General features: G+C 42.2%; 3 protein-coding genes across 4 annotated transcripts in view; all 3 read left to right on the top strand.

The window, feature by feature from the left end:
- The first annotated feature begins 1,588 nt into the window (after positions 1–1,588).
- rae1 (ribonucleic acid export 1) lies at positions 1,589–5,821 on the top strand. 2 transcript variants are annotated; one of them, XM_077602876.1, is made up of 13 exons: positions 1,589–1,734; positions 2,207–2,325; positions 2,432–2,536; positions 2,611–2,703; positions 2,780–2,866; positions 3,023–3,109; positions 3,201–3,272; positions 3,359–3,466; positions 3,945–4,051; positions 4,158–4,233; positions 4,412–4,606; positions 4,733–4,818; positions 5,495–5,821. In XM_077602876.1, coding segments are annotated over exons 2-13 (1,107 nt in total). In that variant the 5' UTR covers positions 1,589–1,734; positions 2,207–2,235; the 3' UTR covers positions 5,496–5,821. The 2 variants fall into 2 exon arrangements, with proteins under 2 accessions (XP_077459002.1, XP_077459001.1); XM_077602875.1 differs by lacking the exon at positions 5,495–5,821 and having other exon boundaries at positions 4,733–4,822.
- Positions 5,822–7,033: 1,212 nt separating this feature from the next.
- Positions 7,034–17,226, top strand: LOC144075772 (RNA-binding protein 38-like). The gene is made up of 4 exons (XM_077603140.1): positions 7,034–7,440; positions 9,523–9,646; positions 10,324–10,378; positions 15,597–17,226. Exons 1-4 carry the CDS (start codon positions 7,228–7,230, stop codon positions 15,934–15,936), a joined length of 732 nt encoding a protein of 243 aa, XP_077459266.1. The 5' UTR covers positions 7,034–7,227; the 3' UTR covers positions 15,937–17,226.
- Positions 17,227–18,211: 985 nt separating this feature from the next.
- Positions 18,212–23,933, top strand: part of arpc4l (actin related protein 2/3 complex, subunit 4, like) — a 15,219-nt gene continuing 9,497 nt past the window's right edge. Inside the window, exon 1 of the mRNA XM_077604128.1 lies at positions 18,212–18,228. The gene's annotated coding sequence lies outside the window, so the exon portion shown is untranslated. The remainder of the gene's footprint in view (positions 18,229–23,933) is intronic.

Raw genomic sequence — 23,933 nt, 5'->3', positions numbered from 1 at the left:
ACAGGTTTGATATCCTTGTACTATATAAATGAAAAAAAAGGAAACACTTGATGAAAAAATATTGTCAATGCATGAAAGGTTAAAATCACATCACTTCACAGCAGCAAACAAAAATTATGCCAAAAGTAGATTCACCACAATTGTAGTAGTCACTATAAATTGCTAGCATCGTTCGAAGAACAAAAATACTACTTGAATGTTGAAATATATTTATTACAACATAATATTCTGATGAATAAGTTGAAACATATTTTTAACTCATGGAGGTGCAAGGAATCCCAGCCCTAAATGACCATCCAAAATTTGAGGCAAAAAAAAAAACATTCCCGGTCCCTGTAATCACCTGAGACTTCTTTGAACTGAAACAATCAAGTTGGTTCCACCCTAATCATTCGGGGGGGTCTACTCTGAGGAGTGATCAACTGCTGTGTAGTGGCTTGAAGGGACTTGCCAATGGCCCCAGTGAATGGTTGCAACAATGTGCAAAGCACTCACCTCACTGTTACTATAATATGCAGGTAATGGCTGTAGGTGTGGGTGATGAGAGACTCAAGTTAAATCCAACTCTTAAAGTGCAAATTACACGAGTGCTACTTTGAGGTGCAACTCACACATGTGCTGATCAAACACTGCTCGTGAACTTACGTCAAAGTATTACTACACACATCTGTTTTATACAGCATTTACACAATATTGAAGGAATGTGTTACACGCCAAGTAAAACTATAAGGTTACGTTTAGTAGTTTTCATGACTGACATCAGTAACTTATAAAGGTTAACAGTTTTTATCTCTGGGGTTGCATTTGTAGTGAGCAATGTGTAGTGAGCAATGTGTGACTAATTGGCATACTGTTTGGAAAAAAGTCTTCTATCTTTTTTAATTATTTTATTACTTAGCTATGCTCAAACAATGAAAACATTCGGCCATGGCCAACCAGATGCAGCAGGTATACAAATGTATAAGACATGTCAAGTCTGTATTTCATATATTGTTTAAATAGACGATTCTGTATCTTATAGTGGGGGGAACATGTCTCATAATCAGGCCCCGTCCCAGCATTGCCAGGGAAACAGGAGGGACATCCAAGCTATGCCTTTTTTTAAATTGTGCTCAGGGTTACAAAGGATTGTGCCATCTACCTAGCAACAGTGTGCACATACGTGTGTCCAGATGCAACCTTTATTGGATTTTCCTTGATCACAAGTTTTGAGCAGCCAAAAGATCTGAAGAATGTGGAATAACAAGAGTAAATTATATGATGGTTTCATCACCCTACAATAGGAAATGTTCTTATAGTTTTTGGTGAATTCAGTTCTGCCATTTCGTAATAGTGACACATTTCTAAAATTTACAAAACATTTTATGAGCTAAGTAAACTTTATGTTATGATATTTTGCAGTTCTGCAATACTGTAAACTAAAACTACAAATATTTTTCTAAAGCCAAATGGAAGAACAAACTTGTTTCTCTGAGAAAAATGTAATGAATGAAAAATTGTTTATTTGTATCCTTATATCTTTGTATAACCATTATACTAATGTAAATCTGTTGCAGTGTTTTTGTTTTACACTGCCCCCAAGGCGTCACATCCACAAAGTGCAACATCGTCCCGGAGCGTTTACGTCATCACACTGCGACACGGAGCAAAACAAGCGCCACATTTTTTGTTGCTCTGAATAATTCCGATATTCGGCCATCATCAAGATTTAAATGAGGGTTTAACGATTTCAAGGTATGTTTATTCGGGGATAAACAGCAAGGCGTATTATTGAAATTGTGTTTTACCGCTGTTGATCACGAGACATTTGCCGGTTTGAAGAGACGATTTCCACCACGCAACTAGCTAACATTTGCTAGCTTTATATTTGGAAAACTTCTCATTGGGATCGCACCAACAACCAATCATTAAAGATGAATCTAATGAACAGAGGCATAAATCCATCTCCGTAGTTGATTTTTTTTCGTTGTCTTTGTTGCGCTTACTGCTAAAATGGTGGTCTGGTTTCAGCGAAATCTATGGTATACTCTGTCACATACTAATGTTATATTAGTTATAATTATTTCGTGGCTAATCAACTTTTTTAAATGATAGAATATGCCCAAAAGGGTCATTTTTAAGCATCTGTCTAAATTGTGCGATCCAGATTATGACAAGCATTGTAATTGTCCAGAGGGTGACTGTATATTATTTTTGTTTTATTCAGGTATAGGGCAAGAATTACGGTAATGCACAATGAGTTTATTTGGCACAAATTCCGGTTTTGGGACGACGGGAACTGGCGTTTTTGGAAGCGCCACGACTGACACGCATAATCCCATGAAGGTGAATAACATTACTGACATAATGACTTGTTTTTCCAGTCCATGTTCGTATGGCTCCACATTTATTTGACAATTTAGTAAAACTGTTGTTTTATTTTGCATCTGAGGATATCGAAGTGTCTTCCCCACCTGATGACAGCATCAGTTGCCTGGCTTTCAGCCCCCCCACCATGCCGGGGAATTTTCTCATTGGAGGATCCTGGGCTAACGACGTGAGTCATTGCAAGTGTTTGGTTTGAGGCAAGCCGTTCATTTCTTAATATTTTTTTCCATAATTTGTGATTAGGTCCGCTGTTGGGAGGTACAGGACAATGGACAAACTGTCCCCAAAGCTCAACAAATGCACACAGGTCCTGTGCTTGATACATGCTGGAGCGATGTAAGTGTTTGCGTAAAGGACGTTTTCTTGCAAAGGAGCTGAATTATCTTCAGCATGTTTGCTTTTTTTTATCCAGGATGGGAGTAAAGTGTTCACGGCATCCTGTGACAAGACAGCCAAGATGTGGGATCTCAATAGTAATCAAGCAATGCAGATTGCACAAGTAATATTGGTTGATACACTTTTACGTTGAAGTGGAAACGCTTCTGGCGTGATATATTGTAGGAATAGAATCTGAATTAGTTCTTCTTCCTGCAATGTACACCCAGCCACATGGATAAATCGTAATAATCAAAGACACCTCAATTTCTCTTGACAGCATGAAGGTCCGATCAAGTCGATTCACTGGATAAAAGCTCCTAACTACAGCTGTGTCATGACAGGAAGCTGGGACAAAACACTGAAGGTTTTTATCCCCCACTGCACTTTGACACAGAAGCAGTTCATTTGGATCATTTCATAAACAACATGCTCTCCTTGTTCTGTTTTTTTTTTAGTTTTGGGACACCCGCTCTCCCAATCCTATGATGTCCCTGCAAATGCCAGAAAGATGTTACTGTGCAGATGTCGTATGTTGACTCAACAAAGAATTAACTCTTCGCCCCGAATGTATCAAGTGAGTTTTGTCTAATTTTTCTTTAATGTGGCTCTGCAGGTGTATCCGATGGCAGTGGTGGCCACAGCTGAGCGGGGACTGATCGTGTACCAATTGGAAAACCAGCCCTCTGAATTTCGCAGACTTGAATCTCCTCTTAAACATCAGGTCAGTACTTTTATTCTGTTTGGGAACATGTATTCATCTTCTACTATGAGTGTTCAACAGGAACAGACAATTCCCCAGTGTACTGATGCCTTGATGGTTTTAGGAGAGAATGCTAGCAGCTAGGCTTATAGACGTGGGCTTTTATCTTGGCTTAGCTGGCAGAAGGGCAGAGAAGGCTGCATGCTTTTTACTTTTAGGGATTGACTGATCATCTAAGCTTGCATTTGATTGGCTAAAGCAGTTCTGGCATTTAAACATTTCATCTAACAGGAAAATTGAAATACTTTCTGGAAATGATTTTTTAATGACGGTTTTCTTCATTATTGCAGAGCAGGGGGAAAATCATTTCAGATTTGTTTTTCAAATGTTTATACATGACTAAAAGAATCATGTTTAACAATTTGGAAAAACAAATCTGAAATGACTGGGATATGCCTGAGCAAAACCTTTAAGCGACTTTCCCTTTTATGGCTTGTAGCAACGCTGTGTGGCCATATTCAAAGACAAGCAGAACAAGCCAACTGGATTTGCCCTGGGAAGCATTGAGGGACGTGTTGCCATCCACTATATAAGCCCTATCAACCCGTAAGCACCAAAACCAAGCCTTTAAAAAAAATATATATATATTACCATGCATGATGTGCAAACCAGTGACTTAAATGTTGTTGCTGCTTTTTGTTTTTTTAATCAGAGCCAAAGACAACTTTACCTTCAAGTGCCACAGGTCGAATGGAACCAACACAGCAACGCCGCAGGACATTTACGCCGTAAGACTTACACGTTGACGATATTTGACATTATTTTACAAGACTTCTTTTCTTTATCCGCTAGTCTCCATTGATTGAAATTTGTCTACAATGTTGGTTTATTAAACCTGAATTGTCATGTACCATAGTTTGTGTACACTAACAAAGGTCAATGTTTTTTTTTTCCTTCCCCAACCAGGTCAACGCTATCTCCTTCCATCCAGTCCACGGAACTTTGGCGACTGTCGGTTCAGACGGTCGCTTCAGTTTTTGGGACAAAGACGCCCGCACTAAGTTGAAGACGTCGGACCAGCTGGACCAGCCCATTACAGCCTGCTGCTTCAATCACAATGGCAACATTTTTGCATATGCCTCTAGCTACGACTGGTCAAAGGTAAGATGCCTTGACCCTGATTGAAAAATTGTCAACGCGTGGGTTCCGGGACACTGCGACGCTTTGCGATGTGGCCAATACAAGTGCCTTGAGGCCATGAATGAAGCCGTCTGATTATTTTTTCAGGGCCACGAGTACTTCAACTCCCAAAAGAAGAACTACATTTTCTTGAGGAATTCTGCAGAGGAGCTGAAGTGTCGGAACAAGAAATGGTGAGAGGCGGGCCACCACTGTCCGTTAGCCTGGAAATCGTGTTCATCTACCGGAACACACTGGGCCTTCGCAACCACTGATTCCAAGCCACTTCCTCTATCAAGTGGAGATTTTAGCAGACTAGTTCAGTTGGAATAGTGCTTTAGTAACAAAAAAAATCCTAATGGCTTGAGTGATTTCCGCATTATACAAGCTGCCTATACAATGTGGGCGTTGGTAATAAGGCCTGAAGGTTTATGAAGCTTTCTTTGCAGTAAGGATTGTGTCAAATGTTGTTTGGCTACTTCAGAAAATATTGGACATATCGAAACGAATGCATTTATTTATCAGGTAAGGCAAGTGGAATATTTTTTGCAATGTTGGACTTGCTGTAAACAGCAGTTTAAAAACTAGGCAAATGAAAGCAACTACCTTGATTACAAACTACAATATGATGTGCAAAAAAAACCTACTTGAAATAAAGTTTACAATCAATTATAAATAACCAGCCAAAATCACCTTTTCTAATTAAAAAAATCATTTTAGCTCCCTTTTAACTTACACTACTTTCAGTTGGAGTGAATCAACAATGATTTTGGTACTGTTTATCTTGTGCGAAATGGGGCATCATTTGGCAGGTAATAAACACCCAATAAACTGTACGATTTCATAGAATGTCTCCTTTGCTTTCTTTAGATTTTTCTCGCCAAGTCACATCTGGTGTGGAGAAACAAGACAGCCAGATGCTTTTGCTCAAGAGAAACTCCTTCTCATCAAACGCATGGACCAGCTGCTGCGATGCAACTTCCATCCTGGACCAATATAGAGGGCGACCGTTTCGAAACTCAGTGTATAAGTTTCAACACGTTGAAGGTCTGTGTTTCATATATACATCCGGTTATGGTTTTCTTCTGTGTCCTTTTTTACACCTCTCAAAAGACTGTCCATTTTTTATCTGTTGTTACTCGGTGGTTTAGCTCTAAATTGAAAATAAAGATACAATAAAGATATCACTGCACATGGTTTGAGATGAGTGCCCTTTTTAAATTAATTTCAACTAACTTGTGTGCTTGTTTTAACCACATTGACCAGTAGATGGAGTAAATTGTCTTTGCAAATGTTAACCCAAGGTGTCAATTGGGGTCAAAGACCTAAAGAACGAATGCTAGATCAAAGATTGCTCCTACAAGTTGAATCCTTTTCAACTACTGATGCATATCTGTGAAAGTGGGCTGGGGGTTACCATGGGGGAGGAACAAAGGCCATGTGTGAAAAGTGAACACGGGCTTGCAGGACAAGGTGTGAATTAAATGCAATTTTATTGAAGGTATTAGAGTTTCACCTCAATGTGAGCTTGGCCCTTGGTACTTAGCAGTGGAACTCAAGTCGCCAAGGGTGAGAACATTTTTCTGAGGCTGCACTTCACTGACTCATTTCAATAAGCATGAGAGCAACCAGCACCACTTTCTTACACCACTTGCCTCCTTGGTGTTAAATCTAAACCCTCTGTTTAGGGTTTAACCCTTTCTCAAATCCCCTTGACTGGGTGTCTTGACAGCAGTCATTTGCTGAAACATCACTGTTTAAATACATTGGATGTCAATGGCAGCCAATGAGTTAAATGATACGAAATTTAAAAAAAACCGCTTTACACTTTTATTGGGGGCATAACCAAAGTGAATTTTAGTTTTTATTCAGATGGTATAATTTTATTCTCAATGTGATGGCAAATGTGGAAAAACCACTATGAACAAGATAGTGTTCAGAAAAATGTACATACTGATGCAAAAGACTGCAAAGTTTAACTGGTATCGGGTGGAAAATATATGAAGAATTTGCAGAAGACCACAAAAGTAAGAATTATTAAAAATAGAGATTGGATAGAACAAAACTATTTGTAATCAACAACCAAAATTGTACCCAAATTACTTTTGGGATTCAAAGGTTGAGGCAATGTTCCTTTTATTTTGATGTGTGTGTGCGTGTGTGTGCTTTTCTTTTGAAAGAGAAAAAACAAATTAACTAAAATAATTTACAACAAAGATGACGTCTGTGTTTTGATCAACTCCCTTTGAAGTCTCGGTTGAACAAAGACAGGTGCAACGGCGGTTCTGAGTGGGCGGGGCGATAGGGGTCAACACAAAAAAGTTGGCAAACAGGGGCTAATATGATTGGCTAAGAGTTGTGAGGAGGCGGGCCACATCCCAGCCATATATAAACACTCTCTTCCCGTTCCTCGTTGTGACTACAAGAATCGATCGACCAGTTGCACAGGCGTCAGGGGTGGTTACTCTCAGGTTATTTTACGGGCAGACTATCTCATCTTTGTACTATTTTGACAAGGATCTTCACTCATGCCGGGCCGTCGCTAGATCCGAGTTTAGTCAGGTTGCTCAACGTGTGCCTCGGGTGTCCTGGACGGCTGACCAATGCTTCTGCATCAGTTTATGAACGGAGCCCTGGAAGCCATGCATCCCACAACGCTCCAGAAGGACACGACTTTTACCAAAATCTTTGTCGGGGGGCTCCCATACCACACCAACGATGCCTCGCTGAGAAAATACTTCGAGGCCTTTGGAGACATTGACGAGGCTGTGGTGATAACGGACAGGCAGACCGGCAAATCCCGAGGATACGGTTTTGTAAGTAGAAACAAGATAAAAGTCACGCACCTCTCACCGTGATGGATGAAACGTATACGCCGCTCTTTTAACACCAAACTAACTGCAGTATCTAATAAAGAATTTCTCACTGTAAATATTTTTTAATTGACTTCATGACAGCATATTCACGAATCATTTGGGGTAAACTCCAACTAAGCCTATTTTATTCTCTTAACCATCCGTCACCCATTGGGGAAAATGACCTCAGATAAAATGAAATCCTTTATGACAATAACACAAAAAATTGTCCACTCTTTGCCATGATCATAAGTCTTTTTTTTTTCTTACTGAGGATGCGGGGTCACATAAGTTAACTAAGAAGATTATATTTCCACACGTCTGCCCCCTAACACCCAAAACACCCCCAATTCACCCCTAAGCAACCCGGCTTATGGCTTAAAAATGTGAGAGTCTGTCTGCTCTGGGTTTCTTTATATGGTTATTTTGGAGCAGCAGCAGTGGGAGAGTTTGACCTTGTACACGGTGCCCTCCATTGTCATGGACTGACGGAACTCCTCCATCGCTCCCTCTTTAGCTCATTTACATTTAACACATTGCCTGCCATTGACACTTACAGACTTCCAATTCATTTAATTAAACTTGCCCACTCAGCAAAAAAAATTGACATGTACCGCTGTCAAAAGCAGCTGACGAGTCAGACGTGGCTGCTTCGGAATACCTTGACTTCTTGCCACTTCAGTAACTATGAAGTTGCGGTGAACTCCTAAATGGTCAAATGTCAGCGAGGTAAATCACAATGTTATTGTTTAAAAACCCAGTGAACAAAAAGTGGCCTGTTGGAATCCCAGTCTTTGCTAATAGGTGACTTATCCCAACCGTGCCAGATAAAACTGGCTGTTCTCCCTTTGACACAAAGCACAGAAGCCATGTGAGCAATGCAAATATTTACCAGAATGCTGGAAAGACTCATCAGTACTAGTTGTGTCAAGCCAAAGAAGGAAAGGAAAACGGTTATGTGTGTGTCATGTTTACAGGCAGTATGCAAGACAATTGCTTGGTGTTTACACATCAACTACTAAACTGGAGAAAACTGCCCTACAAGTCTTGTCACTAACGGTTGAGTGAAGAAACCGGTGGATCCGGTTTAACAGGCTCGCTCGGTCTGCATGTGCGTCTTGTCACCCATGCACATGGTTAGTTGACCAGCAGAAGTCAAACCGCTTGTTGAGTTTGGGGGGCAAAGGGTTTAAACCAGCCGAAAGGGGCTGGCTGGCTGGCTGGCTGGGTGGAGTGCCCCAAAGCTGAGCTCACCTTTTATCCAAACACACTTCAGAAGTGGATTAGTGGGACCCCCACAGCAAGGCTCCACACAGTGTAAACAAAGGCTCGTTCCTTCCTGTGTGTTCACAACACAGACGGCGGAGCGGGCTTTTGGTGGCCTCGCCGTGTTTTAAAATACCCTGGAAAACAATGATAGCCGTGGCCTACATTCATTCATACCCAGTTTGGTCCAATCGATGAGCTGGCAGAACGTAGCCATCGAAACAGAAGGACTCGTGTAATGCCGGGAGGGAGAAAGGAGGGGGCGGACTAAGACGAGAGCCTTAATATTACGTACCTAATTGGATAAGCTCCTTAATTGTTACCCTGCTTATATCCATATTTTAGCAGGTGTCCCCAGGCTGCTGTGGGTTGCGCTGAAAAAGAACCATGGTCTTTGTTTGTGTTTAAAGGATCAGAATGTGAATAACATGTTTTTAATCGAGCTTTGTTCAGTGAATTTCCAACATTTTTTAGCCTCTACTTCATGATACATCTCTGAACAAATTCAAAACAATCCGGGTCATCCATTTTAATCGTGCCTGGTGATACAGTTGAAAGTGCAATTTTATGGTCTATGTGAATAAACCTGTCCCAGCTCTCGGCCTTTGCAATGAATTGCATTTCATTTTTGTTTGTCAAAACTTTTTTTGGCAAGACTTTACATTTAATAACACACATTTTCTTGAAATGATGACATTTCATTTATTTGTTTTGACCAAAAACACTGTGGCTGCCTGTAGGTTTCATCATTATTCTCATGACAATGTTCCTCACCAGGTTACAATGACAGACCGAGGGGCGGCCGAGAGAGCATGCAAAGATCCCAACCCCATTATTGACGGCAGGAAAGCCAACGTCAACCTGGCATACCTTGGTGCCAAACCTCGAAGCATACAAACAGGTGGGACATGTTTTTTTTCCGTATTTTTTTTATTCATTTCACCATGTTATCATCTTGATCAACCTGCCAGCTCCAGTTATTACTGATTTGAAACCTGAGCCTGTTCATGATATAATGCTGCTACCACTTTAGGTACGAGGGTTTTTTGTGTGTGTGGGTGCCACACAAAGTTTGGGATTATAAACCCATACTCTCATCAGACCATAACAAATCTTGTGAGATTACGACACCTGTATAAGAAAGACAGAAGATTGTTGGCAAGTTTACTAAACAAAACTCCCGTTTCACCTTCAGTGTCGCTGAAGGCCTCCCTGACCAATTTTGTTCTCATTTTTTCACCCAGCATATAATTGACTCCTATCTAAAAGCGCGATTAGTTCTGTCTTGCCTCGACGAATGGCGCCGTATGTACACGCAATCGCGGCCCACCTAAATGAATAATCGCGTAAATTCGCATTAAAGCAATCACTTTAAAATCTGCAATATTGTATGAAGGATGGCACGCGATACAGCCGGGGTTCACTGTACTGCACATTGTTTGCGCAAAGATTGAAACAGGCCTTGCCTCTGTCTCCCCATGGTCTCTATGTATTGTTCTCTGTTCCTCCTCTGCAAATGCAAATGTGTGCGTTTGTGTGTGTATGTGTGTGTCTGACAGTCGACCTCGTATCTTGCAGGCATATCCATCGGAGTGCAGCCCATTCACCCAGCATTTATCCAGAGGCAGTATGGGTAAGTGAAAGGGAGTGGGTGCTTGTTGTGTGCGTGTGTGTGCGTGCGCGCTCTTGTGTTAGGCGCTTTGTGCGATGCCACTAAGACAGAATTTCTTGGACAAACAGGGCCTCTGGAAAGTACATGTCAGTCTCTGGACCTGCATGCAACTTCTCTATTTGCATATTTGAATTTTCTAGGCTGGGGCCACAGTTGGCATATCTGTGGTAATAGAAAGAAATTCCAATGGCGAATGTTTGACTCACTTGTTAAGTTTCGTCAGTAGCCTATTGACTTGCGTAGCCTTCGTGCGTGAACACGCCATCATGGAAGGGTTAACCTTTCAGGGACGTTGTGGTCTGCCGAGCGGCAAATTAGTGTTTCACTCAATTGGTGACTCCTTGGCACTTCCCACCCTGCCGCATAGCACCATGTCAAGATTTAAGGTAAACCCATGGCGCAGTCACAAATATACCCCAGCATTGATCATTTTTAATCATTATCGTTCAATTTCGCAAGAGAATTGAGGACAAAACAAACAATCTGAGCTTGCTGTGTGGTATTGATGACTTAATTCAGGAGTAGTGAATTTAAATTGGTGTACTTTGGGCAATCTGGTGAGCAAGAAAATTCATCTTTATGGAGGCTCTTTGATCAAAGGTCTAATGTGGTAGTGTCTCTCAAATTAAATTTCTACACCACCCCAATTAATGTCCTTATTTTGCCACCTGGTTGAATGGCATAGGAACTTTAAATATTTTGAAATGTCAACAAAAGTATTTCATTGTTTAAATATTTATTTATTTGAATAGTTTTTTTGTTTGAATATTTATGTTGACATCATTTATGTTTAGAAAATTATTATACATTGTATGATGGAAAATGGGTTGAATAAATATTGAAATAATTATAGTAATAATAATCATTTTGACACTGCTATTTCAAATAAGTGGCTATGTTAAAAATATTGAAATACACCAATGTTAAAATACCAGTAATTGCTTTTTTTCAACACTTTGAATTATTCGTTGAATTACATAAACTATTTATTCATTTTTGGCACATATGGTCCTCCATCTGGTTTGTTGGTTCATTTGCCTTTGCGTCTAAAATGGCCATAAAAATGACGACAGAAATTGGATTCTATCAATCATTGCATTTGTAACTTGGCTTATCCAAAGAAATGGTTGTAGATGTCTATTACTGCAACATAAAGGAAGTGCACGAACAAATAGGTTATTTATCTAAAAAGAAAAAAAACCTTTGTCTGTTGAAAAGTGAAAATGAAAAGAATCCATTTTCCCCATTTTGAAAGTGACACTCTTTCCAAATGAACAAAGCACAAAGCCTGTCAACATTGAAGTGTGCATTTCCTTGGAAATCCCAGAATTTTCCACCATCCATAGGGAAAATGATAAAATAACATGCCCCCACCCAGACAAAACAATCTTCATCTGGCAGTGATTGCCTACACATGACCCATTAAATCAACCCACACTTGGTATTAACGATCCAACGGGAATATGTCCCATCATGATCTGGAGGGCCCTGGAAAGTCCCCTGGCCGTGCTTCCGTTACTATGGCGACCGCATATTGCAGGCAGGGGGAAAGAAAGACCCAGGGGTTTTAAAATGTTGTGTTTTTTGAGGTACGGCCATGGCAGGCCCCGGCTCATGTTACAGCCTTCTGCACCCCCTTAATCAGCCCTTGGACGCAGAGGGGCCACAGTGAGCACCTGTCCTCCCCAGTCTCGGAGACGATGAGTGACAGACTCAGGCCTCGCTAAGACGCGGCCTACAAGTGGCTTTTCTTTTAGCCTCCCCCCTCTTGACGACATATGGCGTGCTGACATGCTCTCAAGTGGGCTTGCAAGGCGAAATGCAGTATATAAAGTGTTTGTATTATAGCGACAGATGCTTTGGACTGCGGCCATGATAGTATCGTGGTTTTGATACGTTCACTCCCACGTTTTAGGTCCACAGCCATCTATTGATGTGAAATTGTCCCTTTTGCGTTGGGTTTTTATTGAAATGGCTCTCTCGCCTGGCCGCCACTAGCAGCGTGAAAGCTCACACTTTACCGAGACGGCGTGGGAGTAAAGGTGAAGGGGGGTTCAGTAGTTCTAGGGGGCGGGGTGGGGGGGGGGGGGCTGCTTTTACTCTGGAGCTGTTGTGTTTTTAATGAGGCAGCGTGCGTCCTAGGAAACGCAGCACTACAGGTGTAAAACGTTGCAATTCATTCATCCTCGAGTGGGGAGGGAAGAATACCAGGTGGTTAGTTACCATGTAAACACCTAAAATGAACAATGCTCATTCAATTCTATTGAATCTTAATTTTTTGGGATCAGCTTTCCTACCAAAAAAAGATTAGAGGTCATTGTCAAAATAAGTACAGTAATAGCATCACCTCTGGTTACCAGAATTTTGTTACTTATGAATCAATCAATGTTTTTCAGTCATTTCATGGGGGAAAAATGTTAAAATGCGGAAGGTGAATATCATTTGTGTTGATTTCATCACATTACGTCGGTCCTCTATTCAGTAACCTGACAACAATGTGGCCGTGAGGCTTTTCCTGCCTGCATTTTTAATATTTTTCAAGCATTCAGTTCATGAATGTGTCTGCGAGCAGGCTATCCCCACAGTGCCATTGTGTCAAAATCACACAGGCCGGCCGTCAGCACAAAACCAGCTGACCTCAGATTTTCTGGCTGACGACCACCCCAACACACACATACACACCCACACATACACAACGGACCGTTCCGCATCCTCTCACTGCGATAGTCGAACAAAAACCACTTCGCATTGTAGCAATAAAAGGGTTTCCTTTTGTTTTGCTTTATCCTACGCATTCTGTTCCACAGACATGTCGTCCCTTTAGATTTGAGTGTAGGCATCAGCAGCCTACAGCCAAGGATGGAGACTATGCACTCTTCCCTACACATAATCTGATTAGATTAAGAGGGGACGTACCTAATTTGTATTTCAGAAAATTGACTGAAAATCTTAGCCTGTCGCATCGTTACACGCGTACCCCAGTTGTCATGGTTACGCACGCACGTGTGAGGTCATTCTTTGTGTATTTAGCGAGTTTGAAACTTCTCATTAAGACACATGGTAAAGGTTTTCACTTGTGTGGGAAATGCATCCTAAAGGTAACTCCCTGTCATGCCGCAATATTAATAATACAATGCGACTTTTGATATTTTTGTTCTTAACGCTCCTCCTCTTGTCCAATTTGCTGCCACGGTCGCTGTATGCCGCCAGCTGACCATCAGAGGACACGATCCCCAAATATAGGAGTAGTCCTGAGGAACGTTTTGACAGCAAATGTCTCACCCCCACATCTCGTCTCCTCGCAAGGTGCCAGCGATGGCTTGAGAGTGCAATGCAGTGCGGTGTGCTGTGATGGATTGGAGTGCCTTCCTTTTTTTATCTTTCCCGTTTGGTGTGCGAGTGATATGAAGTGAAGAGCTTTCACCGATTGCAGTGTGACTCTTTCCCTATTATGGCATGGTTTGGGGTCTGCAGTGGTCGCTGGTGCGTGGGAGGTGGCGTGTGTGTGTGTGTGTGTGCGTGTGTGCGCCCGTGATGACATCCCTATCCTTGCATGCTTCCCATCTCTTGCTGTGTTGATTCAACAGCAGCCTCTCATTACTGATAATTGAGGACTGGAGGTGAAATGTTTTGTATCAGCACTGAGAGGCAGCTCATAAATGTTTTGCGATGCAAAATGTCACATTTTCAAAGCGGAAGGGGTCTCGATCTATTTATACTTTATACTTTTTTTTTTTATTATAAAGGGAAGTTCGGTGGCGTGAGTGGTTAGCGTGTCGGCCTCACAGCTCTGGGGTCCTGGTTTCAAATCCAGGTCACATCCATCTGTGTGGAGTTTGCATGTTCTCCCCGGGCCTGCGTGGGTTTCCTCCGGGGACTCCGGTTTCCTCCCACATTCCAAAGACATGCATGGTAGGCTGATTGAACACTCTAAATTGCCCCGTGTGGTGCGAGTGGTTAGCGTGTCGGCCTCACAGCTCTGGGGTTCTGGGTTCAAATCCAGGTCACATCCATCTGTGTGGAGTTTGCATGTTCTCCCCGGGCCTGCGTGGGTTTCCACCCACATTCCAAAGACATGCACGGTAGGCTGATTGGGCACTCTAAATTGCCCCTAGGTATGGGTGTGAGTGTGCATCGTTGTCCTTCTGCTTGTGCCCTGCAATCGGCTGGCCACCGATTCAGGGTGTCCCCCTCCTCTGGCCCGGAGTCAGCTGGGATAGGCTCCATCACCCCCCATGACCCTAATGAGGATAAAGCGGTACAGAAAATGACAGATGTGTAAAAGGGAAGTTCTTGGCCAAAAGAAATATCATATCCTCCAAGTAGCGTAGTTGTGTTGCCTTTCCACAGTTAGAAATTGAGTAACCAATGCAATTTGTAACGCAGTTGCATTCCAACGACGATGTGAAGGTCGTCAGAAAATCATGAAGGAATAGGATGATTATAAACCGTAGTTTTGGGACTATAATTGGCATCAGCCAAAAAAAATGGGTCACGACAAAAAAAAAACTGTGGGAAATGTATGTCGTCCCCAATTTGTCTTTGCCAAGTAGATAAACAGAGTTACTGGTATTAGGTCAGCAACGAATGAGTAGTTCAAAAGCCATGTCAATGGCAGTGGATGGGTTAACGTGTATCATTTATATGTTTGTCTTCTTAGTAAATACCTTAGGCCATCGCTAGCTAGATGATACAGTTGATAATTTTGCAGAATATTTCAACCCAAAAATAGCCCGGCTAATAAGCAGTCAACCATATTTAAAAATAAAAACAAAATGGAAGAAACCTGGCTGTAAAGACCTTGCGACCCCCTCGCCACAGAGCTTTAAGAATTACAACACCTGACGGCAGCACTGATGAGAAAGCAGTGTGTGTGTGTACATATGTGTGTGTGTGTGTGTGTGTGTGTGTGCGCGTGTGTGTGTTGGCGAAAAGCAGCAGCTGTGAAAACACTCTGCTGGTGCCTGAACTTGAAAAGCTGCCAGTAACGGCTGACTCCGTCACGTCACCTCCCCACGCTTTTGAGCTAAGAAGGCCCCTAGCTAACGTACAAAAGATGGCAATTGGCGTCCTCTCCATCGAGATCGCCACCAAGAGTTTGTTGACGCTGTGAAAAGCAGCGTAAACGATCCAAACCAGAACCTCTCAACTGACCGGCCTTTTTTGGTCTTGTGCGCAGGTTGGTCCCGCCTTACGTGTACCCGCAGGCCTATGTTCAGCCCAGCCTGGTGCTGCCCACCCAGCTGTCCAGCTCCGTGAGCAGCAGCCCCTACCTGGACTACAGCGCGGCCTACACGCAGTACGCTCAGGCCGCCTACGAGCAGCCGTACCCCTACGCCGCTTCGCCGGCCGGCTTCTTGGGTTACAGCTACGCCGCCAGCCCCGCGGCCGCCGCCGGGCCGCCCCCCGCCGCCACCGCGCCGTCTGCCGCGCACCCCGCCTTGCCCTCGGCCGCGGCCCACAGCGCCTTCCTGCACTACGCACCGCAGCAGCAAATCCAGCCCGACCGCATGCAGTGAGAGGTGGGAGAAGAGGGATGGGGGGGGGCTCTTGACAAAGCGAGGGTGATAAAAAGCAACCCTTCGGGGCTACCCTGTTTTCGGGGGCTTTCAGGAAAAGGAGTGGGACTAATGCACTATACGCTATATATCAGGATGTCCTCTTTACTGGTTGGGTAAAGAGAGACCAAATGGGCGGGGGGGTTTTACAGATAGGCAGAATGAGAAGCTTTAATGTAAACCATTGCTTCCAAGGGCTTCTAGAAGCTAACTCTTCATTTATTATTATTATTATTACTGTTATTGTTATTGTTATTATTCTCTTTGGTATTGTCCTTTGTTATATTGATGTCATTGTTTATTGGTAAGTTGATCAAGCCTTTTGGCTCAGTGAGTTGAATGACGCGCTTGCGGTACATATTGCTTTGAGAGCATTCGGGGACATATTACACGCTCCAAAGTGTCTCAGCTGGACGCGAGGGTGACCGCTGCCCTCGGACATTGCGGTGGTGGTCGGTGACAGTGTGACGACTGAAACTGCGGAAGCCCACAGACTATCAAAGCACTGTGCCGCAATGATCAAACTCCCAGCGTTGGAAAATGGAGGACCTGAGGTTTCCCTCCGACCACCCGCTATCCCCCCAAAAAAGGAAAAGACTCAACATGCAAGACTAAGAGCTGCATTGTTTTCTGCCTGGACAATATCAGGATGACCTTTTAATTTGTTTATTTGAAAGGGGCCTTAATAAATAGTAATAATTTAAAATAAAAAAAAGTTCAGTATGCCTTTTTTTAAATTTCCTGATTCTCAAGAGTTCCTAAGTGCAGACTTTTGAAGTGCTCTGTTTTCAGCAGTCAGTCTTGACCTGACTCGAGGTGGATGTCGATGATAACGTGCAGTATGTTGGCCGTTTTTGGACCGAGCGTGCTGTGTATCTGTAAAAGATGATCGATCTCCTCTGTCTCACACTGTCACCAATTGTCCAAGCACTGCATTCAAGATATTTTCAGTCCTCAAGTACATTTACAATATTTATATCTAGGTATTTATAAGAGGTACTAAGTTAAATAGTGTGTTCTTTTTTTTTTCTATGACTGTAGTTGTAGCACTGATGCCAATTAACCTGCAGACGCATACCTGCACATCTATGGGTATTGTTTTGTCGCCATGTCAGTGCATTTGTGAGTGCTGCCACAGATGAAGATGCCTATTTGTACATCACTTTCTGATTGCATCGGCAAATGACTTTTATAGTCCCTTTAAGAAAAGCCATACAACAATTGATAATAAAGACATTTGTACTTACAAAAGCCTCTGGATTTTTTCTCTTGGAGTCATCAGCTATTTCAATCATTCCAAACCTAGACCACATGTGTCAAAGTGGCGGCCCGGGTCCAAATCTGGCCCGCCTCATCATTTTGTGTGGCCCGGAAAAGTAAATCATGAGTGCTGACTTTCTGTTTTAGGATCAAATTAAAATGAAGAGTCTAGATGTATATTAAATTTCCTGATTTTCCCCCTTTTAAATCAATAATTGGATTTTTTAAATCATTTTTTTCTGTTTTTAGTTCAAAAAACGTTTTGTAAAATCTAAAAATATATTTTAAAAAAAGCTAAAATAAACATTGTTTTAGATCTATAAAAAACTGAATATTCAGTATATTACATTTCCTGATTTTTCCCCCTTTTAAATCAATAATTGGAATTTTTTAATCCATTTTTTCTGTGTTTTTAGTTCAAAAATCATTTTGTAAAATCTAAAAATATATTTAAAAAAAGCTAAAATAAACATTGTTTTAGATCTATAAAAAAATGAATATTCATGTCTTATAATCCAGTTCTTTTAATCCCTTTATAAAAAAAAATATATATATATATATATCTAAAATGGTCCGGCCCACGTGAAATCAAGTTGACGTTAAAGCGGCCTGCAAACCAACCCGAGTCTGACACCCTTGACCTAGACCATTTTCACAATGTAACAATTGTAGACCAGGGGTGGGCAAACCGGTTTTGAAGGGCTGCTGTTTTTTGTTCTAAACAATCCAAAACAGGCTGTTTAACCAATGAGGTTTGTGCTGAAACAAGGAGCACCTGACTGAAATCCACTGATTGCACTTCTAAGATACCAAGTTGGTGGAAAGGTTTTCTCTTGTAGGTTGGAATGAAAACCTGCACCCACTGTGGCCCATTGTGGAATAGTTTGCTCACCCCAGAGACATTAATGGAGATAGACGTGCAAGAGGGTGGAAAAGAAAGACTAGGGGAGACATCACAAGGACTAGAGTTGGTGACTCCTGGACTATCGTATGGTAAGTATGTGACATTTCTCATTATCTGCCTTTGTCATTTAATGGTGCTTGATCAACAAAGGCTTGCTTATTAATGTTTCAAAACCAATAAATACTGTGATTTCCTAACCATAGGCCATATATAAACCGTGTATTTTTCATATATAAACCACTGGATGTTAAGATGCGGGTGTCTACATTGTATAATGGGATATCTATACCTAAAAACATGGGGGTCATTTGCCTTGTAAAAATCCATAGATAACTGCACTTGGGTTAAAAGGAAGGTAAAGGATTATAATCTGAAAATTGTTATTTTTTAATTTATTTTTTAGAATATACTTTTAATGGGTGTGAACTGTTGTGGCTATCAATCTTCCTCATCATCACTGAAAGGTTATTTGCAAGTGTTGCTGTAATATGCGTAACACAGGGTCAAAGGGTTCACAAATGTGTGCTTGTTATCCGTCCGTGTGTGTGTGTGTGTGTGTCACTGGATACTTTGCATGTGTGTTTGAGGGGGGGGATGTTGAGGCCCCAGACTTATCAGTCCCCAACACCACCACCTGCCAGGGTGCTGTGTGTTCTCTCAACAGGCGTTGCATTCTTTTTACTGACAGTTGTTGGTTGCACGAAGAAAGAATCAACTCCATCAGAATTTTTATTTTTTTTATATTCAATTTCTTCTGAACTAACTGAGCGAGTTTGATTCATCTTCTGAGCATTGCTTACTTCAGCTCTTTGGGAAAATATGTCTCAGTTCTCCATTAATGGCAACAGTAATAAACTTGTATAAACTCAATACAAGAGCATTTTTCCATTTGTGGACTTTAATATCAGCGACGTCATTCACAATAATGTTTTTCAGTGGAAGCTGGTTGTTCCTGTTGTCTTGTCTTCGCCACTGTTGATACACGATGGTTCTCTATTCACTCAATCACCAATTTACTCAACCCTGGCGTTTGTATCTTTTTCCCTTGACATTCCTACCACAGTTTTTTTTCTTTTTTTCCCCGCTTTGGTCAAGCCTCTTCTCACGGAGCATTGCTTATTCTCACCACTCTTATCTCCCTTCATTTTTCTCTTTCTCTAGCCTGGCAAAGACACACCAAACTAAAGTGACAGTGTGTCAGCTCGATTTAAAAAAAAAAAAAAAACAAGCTTGTGCAAGCCCTTTCTAATGCTGAGTCACCACGAGGCCTATCTGTTGGCGTCCGTCTCTTTCACATGTGCATGCAAATGGGTTCAAGTCACATCTCACTCTCTGCACGCTTCTCGCTCGGTTGTGCAACTCTGACGTATTGGGATTCCTCAGAAGTTTCATAAAATTGGCCCCACCTTATCAAACCTGTGCAATTCTATCATTCTGTAGTTTACACCAACATAGCAATGACCTACGCACAGTTGCTATGAAAACGGTCAACACACTCCTATTCGGAAGCAACATTTTTGTCATGCAGAAATTTTTTGATACAAAGAATTCGTGGCTGCTATTGCTTGCATTACTTATTAGCAACAATTTATATACTTGAGATTATAGAGATTTATATCATTGATATTTCAACCACCAGTACACAATATCAGTCTTAAAATGATTGAAATTGTGCCAATAAAACAGTCCATTCCAAAATATTAGGCTGTTTTTATGGTCTTTCACAGAATAGGTTTATATTCATGAAAGTTTTACCAGTAAAAAGTATGAAGACAAACTTACAGTTTTGGTTTTCATTCTTTGGCTAGCCAATTGCTTGATGGGTGTTTTTTTTATGTTGTTTTGTTTTTAGCTTTTAGCCGAGTCACATGTCATAATTTGGATAGCGATGTTAACACACCGACGATGGTTTAAAGAATTCAAAAGATTTCATGTCAAACTGTGAAATTGTTTTCCAGCAGCCCTCAGTCGTTCATTCATTTTCCTTTCTGCTTATTGTAGCATGTAAAAAGTAGGATTACAAAACACAAAGCAGTAAAACACAACAGTGTGCAGTGTACTGTGCAGGCGGTGGGCACAGCAATTCGGCATATTTGGAGAGGGTACACCCTATGTGAATCACTATCAGACAGTGATGTGCAGTCAAAGGAGGCGGGGCCAGGCCTACTCTGCCATTGTAGAAAAAGATTCAAATAACCGAGTGGTTAGCCCGTCGGACCCACTGTTCTGAGATCGAGAGTTCGATCCCTGGTCCGGACCTTCCTGTGGGGAGTTTGCGTGTTCTCCCCGGGCTTGCGTGGAATTTCTCCGGGTACTCCGGTTTCCTCCCACATCCCAAACACATGCATGGTAGGCTGGTTGAACACTCTAAATTACCCCTGGGTATGAGTGTGTGCGCGAATGGTTCTGTCTTTAACCTATGTAACAATCTGTCATTTTTTTCTATGAGACGAATATCAAGGTTCTTGAGATTTAAGGTGTAAAGAGGGCTTCCATTTGTATAGCTTGAGGGGGTGTTCAAGTATAATCATGAACACGATCAACCCCCATCCCGACATCTCCGCAGGGCAAGAAAATTAGGCTCCTCAGCCGCGTATCGTCGTCTCATATTCATTTCACGTAATGCTAATCTGCCACGGTGAGCATGCAAACATGGAAATGATATTAAACTCCCCTGAAGCTTTGTTCTGTCTTTCTGCATGTGACACTCCGATTTGTTTTTCCTTTAGCAAAACATGTCCAGGTTGGCAGTGAATGAGCTGGTAGTTTCATTAGCATTGACTGCAATTGACATTATTTTATCATTCAGCAGCCTTTTCAGTTAAATTGAATTAGACGTCTATTGGTGTCGACGGCCATCAAAAAATGCTTTAAATCTGCAAACAATTAAGGCTGGTCTTAGAAAAAGCAACCTTTTGGCTTTTCATTAATTTGGAAAACTTGGCACAAGCTAAACAAGGCTAACAATTGGCTCCAGGGATAATTCCATTGTAGTAGAAAACGATTCCCATTTTTATTGTGTTAAAATGCTGTATTAGCATTTTCCTTTATTTGATCAAACACTCAATGCAATTAGCTAGTTTTTTGTTCATTTCCACAAACATATTGTGTACCATTTAGGTCACTTTAGCCCGGTTAGCCATTTCACGTTAGAATTATTGCACCCGTGGCCCGGCTGACCATAGCATTGACGATAAATATTTACGCATGTTGGCCTTAAACACTTGTTTACGCAAGGTGGCGAGTATGTGTGTTTTATGTAAAAGCAGAAGTCGAGTGTGGGGAGGATTTTGGTCCTGTGCCATATTTCCTTATCTCGGCCGAGCATGTTTGTTAAAATGAGCTGGGCCTCCACCTCGACCTGAGTCTCAGCCAGCATTGTGCAAGGGCACAAAACAGAAGGAAGGGAGGCAAGGAAAAGACCTTGTGTGGGCTGTGACGGACAATAACAACAGCAGCTCAAAACAGAAACACTCGCAAGGCTCTACGCAATTCTCGACAGGCGAATTTCCGCTTTCTGAGGCATTGGTGACCACAAACTGCCATTGACAGAAACTCAGAGTACACGGTACATCTTAACGAGCCACAAAAAAATGAGCGTGCGTAAGCATACCGCAGCAGACAATGGGCAACAGGTGCGTTAAAAGAGGATGTTAAAGCCCTGTTTGACTTTATCACTGCAAAAAAATAAAGGGAACAGCTGTGAAAATGTCTTTTTTATTTTTTTGCGGCCAACTGTGCACTTTTTGTGACCTACTGAGACACTGGGGTCTACAGTAATCGGCACATGACCTGTCTATCACTGGGGGAGCCTTTTAATGAACGTTTGTGGCTGGGGAAAGGGTTATGGTGACAACTGCGAATTAGACCGACTGGCATGGAGCATAGGATACAGCAATAAATCACATTAGTCAGGGATGTTGCAGCTGCTCTTTCTGTTCATGTGTCGTGCCATAAACATCCCGAGTGAAGAAGCCACATTTATTCTGACTGAAGCCTGATGATTAAAACACATTGCCAGGGGTAGCATGTGCGTTTTAAGGTAACCGAATAGTTCGGATGACAATTCATTTGTTTCAAGCAGAAACATGAGAAAACTCTTGTAAAAAGGGAAAATGTAGGCTAGCATGGTCTGAAGGGGAAGAGCTGTTCTATATAATTAACATGTATTATTATAGGAGTTAATTTATCATAAGGTTACAAATGACATTAGATTTTTTTCCCCACTCACTGCCAATACCAATGGCACCTACAGGATTTTTCACAGGAGGTGCCACTTCAATTATTTGAGGGGAAGGTCCAAAACGGAACTATTCGTTTCAGATTGTCAATATATAGTAGGAAAGTAGAAAAAAATCTAATGCAAATATTCCAGCCTCGAGAGTGGGTAGAGCGTCGGCCTCACAGATCTGGGCTTAGGGTTCGATCCCAGGTGGGCCCGCACTGTGTGGAGTTTGCATGTTTTCCCCGAACTTGTGTGGCTTTTCTCTGGGTGCTCTGGTTTCCTCCCACATCCCAAAAACATGCAGGGTAGGCTGGTCAAACACTCTAAATTGCCACTAGGTATGAGCGTGAATGGTTCTCCATCTCCTTGTGCACTGTGATTAGCTGGCCACCAATTCCGGGTGTGCTTCGGGATAGGCTCTAGCGCCCCCAGTGACCCTGGTTGAGGATAAGTGGTTCAGAAAATGAATGAATGAATATTCCAGGTTTCTCGCCCTTCCTCATGACGTTATTACTTGTCGTTATCACATGTACCTGGGCTTGAGTCTATGATTGTTTATGTGCGTGAGTGTCAGTGATGTCACAAAACCACGTAGTTGGTCACAGAACGCGATAGACGGCATTTTTGGAAAACGTGAAATCAGAAATGCCACAATTACAGAATCACTAATGTGAGGCATGGCAAAAATATGTCAGAATTAGTTCTCTCGTGGCGACAGCGAGAAGGCCAAAAAGGGGCATCTCCATGTCGAGGATGGACGATGGCTTGGCACTGATTCCAACCTGGAATATTTCCATCACGTGCGCATTTCAATCTAACTTCCTAATCTCCCGCTCTCTCTTGACTTCTCAAGCCGGGAAGCTCCCTCTATCACTCGGTGCTCCCATCATTTCTTTTCTGAGGTCCTCTTCTGACCTCTCCTAATTTAGTATGTTCCACCAACCTCTATTTCCCCACTCATGTGAAACGAAAAGCTCTCACTAAGCTCTCTGTCCTGTCTCACCCCCAAAAACATCACAAGCCCGTGTGTGCACCAGTGTGTCTTTCCATGTCCATACCATTATATTTCCAGTTGTGGTGGGAGTGATCAGCGTGCGCCGAGGGTTGTCCAGCCTGATTCACCACCAGCTCTTTATAAGGAGAAGAGAAAAAAAGGGCCCCGCTTTCTATATTTAGATAGACTTTATTGGGCCTCTTGTCTTCATCCCCCTCTCTTTCTATCCTGCTCCTGATACTGCTCTTGGAAATCTCTCTCTGTGTGGGTGGCCAGCCCTCTTCTCCAACGCGGCGAGGGGAGAGTGAGCCTAATAATGATGCCGATAATAACAGAGCAGCTTGAAGGAACAAAGGAGAGGGAGGATGACAGAGGTAGTGGGTGTTGAGAGAAGTGTCTTTCCTTGTGTCTCCTTCAATGATTATTGGCCACAATGTTGGACAAGTATGCACTATAACTGATGGAACCCCAGGAATAAAAAAAACACACAGTCTTCCACTATCTTATAAGCTTTACCTACTCGGTACAGTAAGGCTACGTGGGGTGTGTTGCCTAATTCAGATTTTTTTTAATGT

Source organism: Stigmatopora argus, chromosome 6 (genome assembly GCF_051989625.1).
Source record: "Stigmatopora argus isolate UIUO_Sarg chromosome 6, RoL_Sarg_1.0, whole genome shotgun sequence".
NCBI classification, from domain to species: Eukaryota; Metazoa; Chordata; class Actinopteri; order Syngnathiformes; family Syngnathidae; genus Stigmatopora; species Stigmatopora argus.
Note: the sequence above shows the minus strand (reverse complement) of the source record. Positions and strands in the feature narration are given on the sequence as shown.